General features: G+C 28.0%; 1 protein-coding gene across 4 annotated transcripts in view; it reads right to left on the reverse strand.

Annotated features, from left to right (window-relative positions):
• The window catches only part of LOC129958829 (PDZ and LIM domain protein Zasp-like), a 63692-nt gene that overhangs the window by 17130 nt on the left and 32305 nt on the right, over nt 1–14257 (reverse strand). For all 4 annotated transcript variants that reach the window (XM_056071558.1, XM_056071543.1, XM_056071551.1 and 1 more), the window contains exons 2-8: nt 11655–11806; nt 9256–9370; nt 3662–3837; nt 2498–2628; nt 2291–2414; nt 1148–1233; nt 968–1070 (exon numbers count right to left, since the gene is read on the reverse strand). In XM_056071558.1, the coding sequence (XP_055927533.1) occupies nt 968–1070; nt 1148–1233; nt 2291–2414; nt 2498–2628; nt 3662–3837; nt 9256–9370; nt 11655–11806 (887 nt within the window). The remainder of the gene's footprint in view (nt 1–967; nt 1071–1147; nt 1234–2290; nt 2415–2497; nt 2629–3661; nt 3838–9255; nt 9371–11654; nt 11807–14257) is intronic.

Raw genomic sequence — 14257 nt, forward strand, 5'->3', positions numbered from 1 at the left:
ATGTAACGATATAACAGAGGCGTTTGATTTAGTACAGCGTTAAGCGATACCGTGAAGACAAAATAGCAATATATTTATTTATTTAACTTTATAATATTAAATATAAAGAAGGGATTTAAAAAATATCATTTTAGCATCACTTATATTAGTTGTACCATTGGTGTAAAAATGTTTAGCTCTAATGGATTTCACTAGCACAAGGCACGTATAGAATTATTTTTGCTGACATTCAATGTATGGAATATGGACTCAAATTCTACTCTATGCAATTCAAAGTGCTAGATTCTGCCTTAAAATTGCAGTTATCTAGTTTATTGCATATTAAAATTTTGCTCCAAAAGATGCATTAAGGCATTTCAGAGAATGTCTTATTATTTATATTTTAATTGAATTTGAGTATTTACAAATAGTTAATTAAATTTTAGTGCCAAAATTATTTATTTATATTTTGTGGTACATCAATAATATATTTTATATTTCAGAATATTTGTCGAGACTGCTCTAAATATTTTTTGCTTAGAATTCTATTTAATCCGGACTACATTTTGACGTAAAGTTATGAATAAAAACAAACAAACATGAAGAGTTATTTTCCAAAGATGCCTTATTTAGCCTTAAGATAGAATACGTTTATCTTTTTCCCTTAATAATAAACAACAAAAAGTAATGCAACATCCTAATGAGCATTTTTTGTTTCATGTAAAATATAATGATCATAATTAATAAGAAAACGAGGCATGAAAGAAAAGATGAAAAATTATAGAATAGATTAAAAATAGATATTTTGGTTCACATTAAATGTTAAAACAAGTACAGAAAAATAATATAATTAGAATTATAATAAGAAAATAATGACCCAATTTCTTATTATTCCTTATATGAAATTATAAAAGCAGACATTTTTTTAAATATGGATCTTAAATATCTAATATACAAAAGGAAATTAATTATAGTAATACATACTTACTGGCTAATAACGAGTGGTTCATAGGTTGGCATGGATGCGGCAATTTTGGCGGCCAATTTGGCATGGGCGTCACAGTACAATTTATCATTCACATTGAAGTATCCTGTAAATTGAAAGAGTTATTACAATATGATTGTATTAAGTTAATGAAATGTTATATAAATTATTCTGTGTACTTACCAACATTTTTCAAGGATGTACCGCAGGTACTGCATTTGAAGCATTCGGGATGCAGAGACTTATCCTTTATTCTTACGAAAACTCCACTATAAAAAGCATAAAATATGCATTCACAATTAAATTATTTCATTTTTGGCATGAATTAAGATTTTATCGAAAGCTTTACTTAAGTTTTCGAAAAAACATTTCACATTTGTTTTATAAATTCTTATAGAATATTTAAGAAGTTTCGATGAGAATTTTTTAAATTGTTATCATAAAAATTATTTAATTATAACAGATTTAATTTAATTGTATTATTTAATTGTACCAGAAAAAGTTTTAGAAAACAAAGCGTAATTGCTGTTTGGAGAAAAGAGTTTCACAAATGTATTTGATAAATTTTTTTAGAAACTGCAACAATTTTCATTTATATTCAAAAGGAATTATTGCGCCGTAGTTCTGCCATCCTCACTTCATCCTTTCGAAGAAGAAAAACAAACAATTATAAATATTAAGAGAACCTTACATAAAGTCATCGGACCGTCGTATAAAGTAAAAATATGTTATTTGGTTCAATCCAGCAGTAAGAGAAAAACTGTTTTCTGTAAATATTTGTTTCTACAATCCAGACGATTTTTATTAATCTAATAAATGAAAACTTGCATCATTAGCAACTGTCTTAATAGAACAATAAAATGAAAGTATCTATAAAAAGAATATATATTTAATATAAAGAATATCAATATAATCAACTAATTAAGATTAAGCTATATGGATTGTATTTGTTGTTAGAATTGCAAAATAAGAATGAATCGCACTTTTTTTTAAAAAAAATTTATACTGAAGATTATAGATATACTTTGTACAGTATATTATATATATATATATATATATATATATATATATATATATATACTTTCTAGAGTATTGTGGATATACTGTGTTTGTACAATATATAAATATACTTTCAAGAGTATTATGGATATACTCAGTACAATACATATTATATATTATATATATATAATTTCTAGAATATTATGGATATACTTTGAATGTTAAATTTTTCATGTATATTCTTTTCTGTAAATATTTTACCATGCAATACATATTTTCTGATATTATAAATGTATTGAATTCTCTTTCTCTATTAAGCATACTTACACTATAGTCTTTCCGCACTCGGGGCAGCAGTTGGGTCCTAAAGGTTTGTCACCAGTTTGCGATGGAGGCTTAGTAACTGGAGCAGATACGTGCTGTGTCACTGGTTGTTGGGTCATAGGGGAATCTGGAAGATGCATGAATATATCTCTGAAATTCAAATGATCAAAATAATGAAAAATTGTACTCAGAAAATGATTATAATCGTACCTTTCCTATAAGGTGCATCCACATGATTCAAGCCAGTCTCTATGTGGGATCCAGTTTCTTTTTCTTCCATAATCATTCGATATACAGCAGAGTCTTTGTTAACAGGCTGAGGTTCTTTCATGAAGTTGATACTAAAAATATACAATTGCTGCTTTTGAATATTTTTCTTGCTACATAAATATTGAAAGATTTCGATGCATTCATTTTAAAGATCATTCATACGCTTGAGATACATTCAAAAGAACAAATTTCTCAACAACTTTAGTGGGAATTTCTAATTGGAGTCTTACTTCATTTTTCTGTCATTCATATCCTTCAAATGTTTCAAGTAAAATGAATAAGTATTGTTTAAGGGACTAATGATAGAAAGTTTTCCAAAATCGGTTCATACAAATACAATTATAAGAAATATTTATTATATTTTTCAAAACTTCTGAAACTTGATTTTGATTGAATAAATGCATACGAGGCAAAAAATAAAAAGTTAAATACAATTGATTATAAAAAGAAATTCCAAATATTCACGCACCATTCCTCCAACTCTCTTTGTGCTGTTATTTCCGGCTAAATTTTAATGTTGCTTATTGGCACTATAAATATTCTTGGGGCATATTGTGACTATAACAATTGCAATTTTTCTTTCAAAAAAATCAAGTGAAATTTTAGTTTAAAAATCTTACATTTTCCAGTCAAATAATAAACTTCAATATTTTAAATGTACATCTGTGGAATTATCTCAGAAGTAATTAAACCAATCTAATCAAATTAGATTGATTATTATCTATGCATTTTGCTTCAATATACTAAAAGTAATGATGTGTTTGTTAGGTGTATGATTAATTTGATGTAGTTTAGTTAAATAAATTTTCTTTTCAAAGCTACAAGAGAACTATTTTGAGATAGACTTTGTCGTTCTAACTGTGATAACAGCAATATCTTAGCAGACTGTATCTATTCAGATTTCAACATCACAGTTTAAAAAAAAAAACCTGTTAATTTATGACGATCTTTGGGGGATTTGAGTTTCGAATGAATTTAATCTGCTATCCTGATCACGGCAGTTTCTGACTCATGTATGAAACCACATGTCTAACAAATATGAGCAGATTCCATCAATAATAGGCTATTATAAATTTTGCATTTTTTGCTATATCATATACTTACCCTTTAGCACCCGAGGACAGTACTTCCGTGTGTGCGGAGAGCGTGTCAGCTATGTTGTTCATGGAATACAGTGGTGCAGGAGAGTTGTATTGATTGTTTACCAAGGCTTTACCTCCTCCAAGCGGTGCAAAGGGTCGAGGAGTAGTATTGTGTTTAGTACCGATTGGAGTGGCTTCCTGCAAAAAGAAACAAGATAATATTAAAACAAAAAAGAAACCATTATCCAATGCAATCTTTATATAATAAAAAAAAATAAAGTGAAATATGATTCTGGTTTTCTGAAGCTTTTTGATACTTATTGCTACACAATATGCAATCATTTCATCATAATTTATTTTATCTGATTAAAAAAAACATAAAATCATAATATTATAAATTTGAGAAAACTATTTACATTGATAACTTTATTAAAATATTTGTATCTGGATTCAGACAAAATTGTTTATTATGTTTGTAAAGGAAAAAAAAAAAACTCACATAGCCTAGTGAAAAGCAATATTCCTGTATAGCCCGCTAATTTTACAGAGAAGGGGACAAATTTGCTTATTGTAAATTGTTTTATAAAATAAAGAAATATTTCTAAATTAAAACGTATACAAATTTTCTAAAAAATATCTTCTATTTTTTTCTGAGGAGAGGGACGGGGAACAGTAAAGAAATATTAAATTTAGAGCTTCCTTAAATCGGATCCGAATGGTTGAAACTAGAATGTATCCCTTATTTTTTTAAGATTTTGAATATATTTTTCGCATATAAATTGATACTTGGTCTGGATAAAAACGCATTTAAAAAATCTGATCTACAGATCTGTTCTCAACTGCCTTTTTTTTTATATTATTGATTTATCAATGGCAATGAATGCATGCTGATAACGTCGAATGTCGTAGTCAAAAACGCTGAAATGCCTTTTAAAGGGGAAACCAAATTCAAAATATTCACAATTTCAATTAATAAATTAATAAAAATGATTTCAACGGCACATTTTATTAGAACACAAAAAAGTAGTGGATTTTATTTGTTTTGCTTATGTCATATTTTAATTCTTAGTTAATAATTTATATATGCGAAAACAGTATGAAATTTCAAATTCATAACAGATGGCATTATATACATTGTGAAATCGTTAATCATTAAATTAAAACATAATTTAATGTTATGCACCAAAAGTATTAAAATAGATTATTTTTATCGTGAACACAACATAAATTTTTAAATTTTTAATAAATTAGAAAGAAGACGAAAAAATCGATTACAATTCCAACATTTGAATAAAAAATAACAACTAATTAAATAAATAAATACGCTTAATAAAATGCGAGCCATATTTCGATCTGACGTATAAAAAATATTAAATATGGTGCGTAGCAATAAAGGCACGGGGATATGCCTATTATTAAGTGGCCGTAGAGCAAGAAAAAAAAAGTATTATTTTATATTTTTAAAGTCAAATACTAGAAAACGAAATAAAAAAAAGGGAGAAGGATTGTATCCATGCTCAATTTCACTTTGCGAATTCTCTGTATGCATGCTCTGCTGCCAGAATATTTAAAATGCATTTTTAGTAGAAAAAAAAATATTTACATTTTGCTGTCAAACTTGTGGAGTATATGCTAGCTTTAAATAAAATTTTGGCATAATAGATAATACTGAAGGATCTTGGTAAACTTGTAAATGGAAGTAAAATTTCGTTAATTCTTCAACGTACGATTTTTCAAATTGCAAAATAAAAAAATTTTTTTAGTATGGAAAGTTCAAATATAATAGAAAAATACAAAGAAAAAAGTCAAATATAATTACATAATTTTAGAAAAATTTTCTTTTCAAAAACATTTCTATCGTAAAAAAAATATATATATATATTTTCAAATATGCTCTAAATTTCTATTTTAAAAATCCGAAAAATTTCTGTTGTAAAAAGGAAAGAAAAAAACAAAAAAACAATCGTCCTTATTAACAAGAAAAATGTATAAAATTGTATTACATATATGTAAAAAAAATGTATCAATTGCATGTGTCAAATTTGATACAGATGCAACGAAGTGTTTTAAAAGAAAATGGGATTAATGTGAAAAATCAACAGCGTATTAATCATTTATTTGGAGATGGTTTTTTTTTTTTTTTGCTCTTTTTATAACTTTAATTGTATTTATGCCGAAATGAAATTAAAGGAGCTCTCAGGGGCTCTGTTAGTGAGCTCAAGTTGGTAATTTTGGAAACACTAGGCAATTCTTAATTTTCACAGAAAATTCCAATTTAAAAGCAGACTGATGAGCTTGGTAGTTTTCGTGCTGCCCTCTATTGAATATAAATCAAACAAAATCTATGAAATTATAAGTAAGAAATTACGAAATTAGAATGCAAAGATTTGGATATGAAAAACGATAGTATTTAGCAAGTAACACTCTTATCAATCAATTTTCATAAATTATTTAATTTGACCTTTAAAATAATCTTTAATATTTATTCATTGTAAAACTTTTTTTTTTTTTTTGTAATTTTTCGGTATAGCTTAATTTACCTCATTTAAATAAAAAATAATATTTCTGTTTCTGATTATTAAATTTGATCTATGTTTTTGAAACATTTAAGAAATTAATTCGAACTTCGTATAAGTTACGGAATTACAAGGATGTTTGTTTTCGCTAAATTTTAAAGATAAGCGTAAATTGTTAAGAGATTATTAATAAAAATGTTTTCAACTTCTTAGCTAAAATTAGCTTTAAATGTTGAAGTCATACGGTATCCATGTCATTTTCTAATGTTAGATAAGAGTAAGTGCAGGATGAACCTCGACTTGAGAACTGCATGGTCTGAATGACATTATCCAAGATTCCGTGCGATATTAACCAGAGGATTTTGACTGAATACGAAAAATTTAGCAAATAGAGTGAATCTAACTCAGAAGCGAATTTTAAACTCGTGAGCTTTCGATTTTAAAACCGAGATTTTAAGAACAAAATATATACTTCTACAGCTGCGCAACGTAATTTGAACCATGGTCTATTGATGATGTCTGAAATTTATGTCTTTCCTTGTACTCACCAAACCACATCACAACAGAGATAAGCTATATATAGCTTTATTTTTTTTAAAGCATAGTTCCTGATTTTATTTATTCATATATCTGAGATCAATATGCATATTTTTCAATAAAAAGGCATTCTTTTATTTCAATGCAATATCCAGATTGTACATTTACATTGATTTGTAACGGTTTTAACAAACGAGAAAACGTAATTATAGGTAAATTAAGATGTTTCCACTTTGGTTTTTAATAATGCTGGCTATTTTGTAATTGGGCTTCAGTGTGGGATGACGAGAATAACATTCACTTCTCTCTCCAACACTTTTAAACCGCATCAATTCTAAATCATAATTTTGGTATAAAAGCAAGATAAAACTACCTATATCTTACCTAAACCTTACCTATATCTGCTGTAAGCATTACTTACTGCAGATATAGGTAAAGTATATATTACTTAAAATTATTGCACAATAATTCAAATGATCAAACATAGTTTTCAAACTTTCTTAAAGATGCAGATTTAATTAAACGATACGTTGCCCGAGATAGAGAATGAAATTGTGGTCAGAAGTAAAAAAACTCCCTCATACAAATTTCTCTGCTATAGCTATGTTAGAAAGTTTACAATGACATCTTTATTATACACTGTATAACTTATGTCTCACATCAATGGTGGAATCAAAGCTACAATGCGCTGATATATATCTGGGATTTTATAGCGCTGATATATATCTGAGCTGATATATATCTGGGAACCATTATACCATATTTCTTAAAAGGCCAATGAAAGATGAATTAAATTATATTTTAGAACCATCATAATATCATATGAGAAAAAAAAAATATATCTGAAAGAGGGCTGAGTAACATCCTCGATATATAAACAATTAATATTCACTTGGGATAGCTGCTTATAATAAATAGAATTACCTTCATAATTTTAAGGATATGTACTCGAGAGGCACGGAAAATTGCTGCATTAAAATTGAATTCCAATGCTGATGTTTTTATTATCAAGTTTTAGGTCGAATTAACAATTAATATAATTATATAAAATAAATATATATTAAACAAAATAAATAGCTTCAAGACATTTCACTTTTTTAAAGCTTCTTTCTAAAAGTTTATTCTGCCTTTTATTCACTTTTTTTTATCCCACAATTTTCGTAAACGGAATCCAGGTAAAACAGTTGCAATTTCAAGGTCGTGTATTTAACATCTGCTACAAGTTGGTCCAGTACTTAACCGCAAAATATTTTGACCTCTGGCTACGTAATTACAAGAAGAAATATTTGACAGTTTCAGTAAAAGAACTGCAACTCTTATCGTTTCAAAAATGAAAATAGAAAAAAAAATTATAATGAAATTTGTGAAGCCTTATAATAATAACTATTTTTAAGGCAATGAAAAATGATTTATGTATGTAACGAGAATGCGAAAATACAAAATTGTTGATTCATATGCCAAAAGCAAGTTTAATTTATCAATAATATCAATAAAGTTGTTCATAAATTTTAATACTTAATTATGGAACGTAATAAAAAAATATTGTAGAAAATGTTTTAGCTAAATACATGCAAGCTCAAAATGAGTTATCAATTAATTAATTACACAATAAATTGAGCAAACAGAAAAAAAAAAGCATTATGATTGAATGGTTGTTTATGTGCAAGCTGAAAACTATAAAATCTTTGCAGGATTCTTCTGAAGTTGCTTCCTAGAAATTTAATGCATTTGTATGGTAATTAAATAATTTTTAATTCTTTTTTAATATTGAATGTTTAAAGTAAAAGGAAAATATGAAATATCCATGGCGTCTTCAACTATTTATTTTCATACATATTGTCGAATAAGTTAAGAATCAAAATCAAACGATTGATTTTTTTTTTTTTACATTTTTTTTATTTATTTATTTTCTATGTACAAAGAACGAGATTTGCGATTCGAATATGATCGGAATATTAAATTTTTAGAATCTGAAATTCAGAGTTTCTGGAATTGTTAAGTGTTTCGAACATTTTCCTTTTCTTTTGGTGGTTACAGAAACTCTACACCAAAAAATTATTAATTTTAAATTTTAGAAATTAAAAAAAATAAAACACTTTTTTGAAATGACATGACGAACCAAATGCATTTTTTGGAAATATTAAAATATATAATAATTTGGTAAGAAAATTATTTTTAAATAAGTACACACACATGTACATAACATTAATTTTCTTTAATATCTGAATGTATGTCAAACTTTTACTAAGCGATAGTTTTTGCGATTTTATGTAAGTCAATCGGCCTATAACTTAGAAGCTGAACTGTCATTCATAATTCTCAGAAGAAATGAAAAGAGGATATATCGATTTTTGCAATGATTAACAAGGAAGAAGTAGCTAGTTAAAGATGAAATAAAATCTCGTTTTTCGATCTGCAAATATCTGAAAGAGTGCTTGAGATTTGGGTATTAATCAACCGTAGTGGTGTGTGTTGACACAGCTGCTGCTGCGATGAGGACGCGTGAAGAATAAATATTGACAGCTGAATCATTTATCGAAAAAAAAAAAAAAAAAGTCCAAACCTGTTTTTTGGCAGCCAGGGATGTCTTGGTGTAGAGGCCTGCCGCCGGGGGTGTGGTCACACTTGGCAAGTCACCGACGGGTGTCACTGTCGGCTTCCATACTCGCACTCCTCCCCTAAAAGAAATAAAAAATATTTTTAAGTGTGTTTTATTTATAGAAGAAAGCATTTTGCAGTCCTTAATTGTAGGAACAAATTTCCTATATTTTAATCTTAACGAAAGATAATAGGAAAAAATTTGAGGTCAAAGATTATAGCAACAACGTAATATTAAACAAAGGATAGTAATTATGACAAAATTATGATAGTTATTATGTTTCAATTTTTATATAATAAAATGAAAACGAATGAGATTGTCACATAAAATGATATTGTACAGTAATTTATTTAATATTAGGTAATTTTATATTTTCTTGCCCTTCGTACAACGTTGAATGTTTGTGAAATAGTCAAAACAAGTTAAACGCTCAAATAATAATGCAGAAGAAAAATAAATTTTAATATATTCTATAAAAAAGAGATTTCAAAATCTTTCCTTTATTATCTTATTGAAATAGAATCCAGAAATGAGTTGTTTCTACGGAATATTCTAATCGTAAGGCATCATGTTATAAATTGTTAGAATAAGCCTTGAAATCAGATTTAAAAACTAAAAATCGACATTGTTTGTTCTTTTAGATATGCAACTATAGATAATTTTAAGTTAAATTTTAACTTAAGTTGTTCTAATCAGAACCTTGCATCTATTTCCAAGTTTCTCCATGAGTAGCAAAGCATTCTTGTGCATTTTCATTCTAATAGATAGGTTTAAAAAAAAATCGTATTCCGAATTTGGTTCAAAGTCATCAAGCAATCAACATATATTAATAACGATACAATGAAAACCTTTATCATTACTTCCACAAAATCTAAAAAAGTAATTGAATCAGAATGTTTCGCGTCTTCTGTGACATTTACATATTTAACATGACATCTGAGCAGAATGAATTTTGAAATCTACAAATGAGATTTATTAATTTAGAGACACAGAAACAATTTCTAAAGCTCAGACTTGATATTAAAACTCTGAAAAAAAGCAATTGTCCAAAGTAATAATAAAAGGAGCAAATTTGACCGGTTTTAGAATAAATTAATTGTAGGTACTGTTATCTATTTTTTTTAAACAGTTACCGATAAATGAGCTTCAGGGATAGAATAATTAAGCATTAATTTAAATTTTTACTCAATAATTAAAAGTTAATCAGTTTCTCTTTATGATAATTTTTCTACTTTATAATATAAGTATAAGAATCAAATTGTTTTATTAATTAATAAATCATTCAAAATCAGTCTAAATTAGGGATAAGTTTAAATGATATTAGTATGCGTGACTATATAAGAATGTTACTGATTTTTTTTTTTTTTTTTTTTTTTACATTCCCGTAACGAAGTATATGAAGAAAAAATATTGTAATCATCAAAAACTTAGAACTTGAGATTTTAACACTACATGTTTTAGTCCTGAGTTCCATCCTGAGTTCGAAAAACAGGTTTTTGAAATTATGTCTGTCTGTCTGTAAAGACGATAATCCAAGACTGTCTCAAAGACGATGACCTTCTGAGCTAAATGGATAAATTTTGGTGTATGATCTTTATACCAAATTTATAGTTTTCTGCCCATTTCTGTGAGAATTTGACAGAAATCTACAAATTCACTGGAAATCCATTTGTATGCCTCTCCGATTATAAGTTAATACAATCGCTAGTAGTTAAAATGATCAATGTTAACTAGATGATTACAGTTTAAGTACACAGATTTAACATCTATAATGTAGATTTCTATCAAATTTGGAAACAAACCGTTAACCGTTTGTCGGTCTGTATTTTCACAAGCATATAAACCCAATAACTGAAAAACACAAACATAAATATCGGAAATTTGGTTTGTAATTTTATGACCACAGTTGTAATTCAGTGCCAAATTTTTGCTTCAATCCATTGGAAAAAATAAGCCCACAATACACATTCCGTATTTTGGTGCTTATATAACAACCGCAATCCAGCAAATGAATCGCAAATAATACCAATGATGGCACGCTAATAGAACTCTTTGGTAATTATTGTTCGTCCATGGCGAGCGGTTATTATTACAGAAGTACATTTATTAGTGACTATAAGAGAAAGTTTCAGGGTGGCCATTGCCTGGTTATTAGCAGCTATGTCATCGCATTCTTAAACAGAAATAGATTTTGCTACAATTCAATTAACAAGGCCATTTTTATGCGTCAAACTTAAAAATACGCGTACAGTCCCATCCTCTGGTGAAGTTTCTTTTACAAAATGGAAATTTAAAATAACAATGATAGATAAATCGATTCAAAGAAAATACGCAATTTAATAGATTGTCTTGGCAGTCTTTACCTTTGCACGACAAGTTCAATATTGTTCCCAGCTCTAAGAATAGCGTCTTGTGCTTCTTTGTGCCTCATATTTTCGGTGGCGTGTCCCATGATTTTCAAAATGGCATCGCCTGTCATCAAGCCAGCCTGTTCAGACAGACTGCCAGGGTTCACCTAATGATAAAAAAGAATATACCATCAATGGACATATATAAAAGGTATTTAGAAGAGAAAAGTATATTTCTGTTAAGTCTGGTACTTAGTTTTGTCTCAATCTATGAATGAAAGTGATATTATAGTAGATAAAATTAAAAATGTAATTCATTATACTAATTTCAAACTGAAATTTTATCAGAGATACTTTTAAATCGAGGAAAATGAATAAATTATTAAAATTCAAATTTATTTGGAATAAATTTGGTATATGAAGATTATATATTGTTGTTTATCCCTATTTGATTAGGTAGTTCAGAAGTGGAACCAGATGGAACGATAATGGAAGAATAGTACTTTTTGTTATCATGTAGCATTAGATACCACAAGGATAAAAATTTGACTTATTTATTAATAGATATCTATAAAGAAACATAGTTATCTCTTCTTTGAGCAATCAGTCAAAAATATTCATTAATTGATTAAATCAATGTCTTGTTTTGTATGTACACTTAGATATATGGTGAGGAAGTCTATAATTTCGAACGGCGATTAGTTGAGAGAATGGCATTTCAGCCAACAGTCCTACTTATTCAATAGCAGACTTTCATTTTTACACAATATCAGTAGAAAACATGTGGTTCTTATGAGTTTAGCATTCAGTAAGCTTGGAAATAAAATTCATAACTTGGTCGAATAAAATATGATTCTGCCTTAATTATAATAATTTTTTATTTCATTTTTGACAACGTGTTTATGTCTAATGATACAATTTCTATCTATTTATATGTGTCTTGGATGTTCATTAATTTTCCCTAGAATATCTATTAATTTTGTACGAATTCTAAATAATTGTCTTTTTTTTAAAAAACATGTGATATAATTTTATAAAAATGATAAAAAAAACCTTGAAGCATACAATTTTTTTTTTTCAGTTTTTACATGTCTTATTTTTTATAAACTATTTTATTTAAAAAAATGTTTTTTCTGTATCATTATTGATTCGCAACTTTCACTAGAAATTAATTGAGTTCTTTGGTTAAATAAAATAAAATCTTTTGTTGGTGTCCAAATTAGATTTCGAATAAGAGATTTTAGACAAATCTCCATATTTTAACCTATTAAAATCCCGAAAAATTATGTTCATTTTTGAAAATCGCAACTCAGAAGTTAATTAAGTTATGGAGATGAAATTAAGTCTGTTGTCTTTATCTCAAAATTGGAGATTTCAATCAAATCTTAACGAATTACGTTTTTCAAAATTTATCTACAACATTTAAATTTTTAATAATTGTAGTAGCTATAAACATAGAAATATGAGATGGCATTTAGTTAATATGTGAAAAGGGATAACTCAAAAACCTCAAACATAAGAAAATTGAATTCAGTATATGGTTTGTAATTACAGTTATAGATATGAGTGAAATTTGGACTAACAAGTAGCTGTTAAAGTTCATCTGTGCTCACGTGAATGCATAATTCAAAACCGCTAACAACTAGATATATAAATTGTAATATATGGTTCTTACACCAAAATTGCATTTCTGCATCTAATTATAGTCTAAAATCGACAAAGGGTAAACCGTTTGTTCATTTTCGTGAATACGAAAAAAAATTACGAGTCAAAATTACAATACGCATGGCAAATGAAATTCGGGCGTATAATCTTGAACCATATTTATAGAGCCATATTTAATTTTGGGCCAATCGGTAAAACGAAACTAACCAAACGGTAAACCAAAAATCTACCGAATCTCTTTTTTTTATATATATATATATATAATACGAAGCTAAGCAGAAAACAGCACCTTATGGTAAAGTATCTATCCCTACGGTTTGATAATAGGGTTATGGACACTATCCTCTTTACTAAGGAATAGTGCAGCCCTGTTCAGAACTACCTTATGCGTAATTATCCTAAATTACTAGAAAATGATGAATCTATAAGCTACATTTTGAAATTTATAGATAAGAATAACCGTTGCATATATTACTTCCTTGTATTAAAAAAATTGAGGGATGCCAATCTATGTTTGTGACAGGGAACTCGAGTTTGAAAGGGCGACGTTGGCATTGTGTAAGTAAACGTGAAAGTTGAGCCGATAAAACTCCCGCTGTCTACAGATTCTTTTCACCACATTTACCTACAATGTAATTCAAAATAAACGGATGTCAAATTGAACTACAGGATGCCCAAACTATAGAGATATCCTGTAGCTTGACGTAGAGGTATGCAACCAAAAATGCGCCCATCTCAATGATATTCTCCTGGGCACAGTGGGCTGTTTCTGAATCTCCGGATTCAAGAGCAGTACGGAAAGACAAGAAAATAATAAATCTACGAGGCGAGTAAAAAATTGTGGAAGAGGGAGACAGCCCAGAAATAACTCGGTGATCCTCTGCCATGTAACCAAATATTGAGACCTGCGTGTATCGCAGCCAAATATGGAACCACTCGAAACAGGCCAAAAG

The sequence above is a fragment of the Argiope bruennichi genome, chromosome 2 (assembly GCF_947563725.1).
Source record: "Argiope bruennichi chromosome 2, qqArgBrue1.1, whole genome shotgun sequence".
Lineage (NCBI taxonomy): Eukaryota > Metazoa > Arthropoda > Arachnida > Araneae > Araneidae > Argiope > Argiope bruennichi.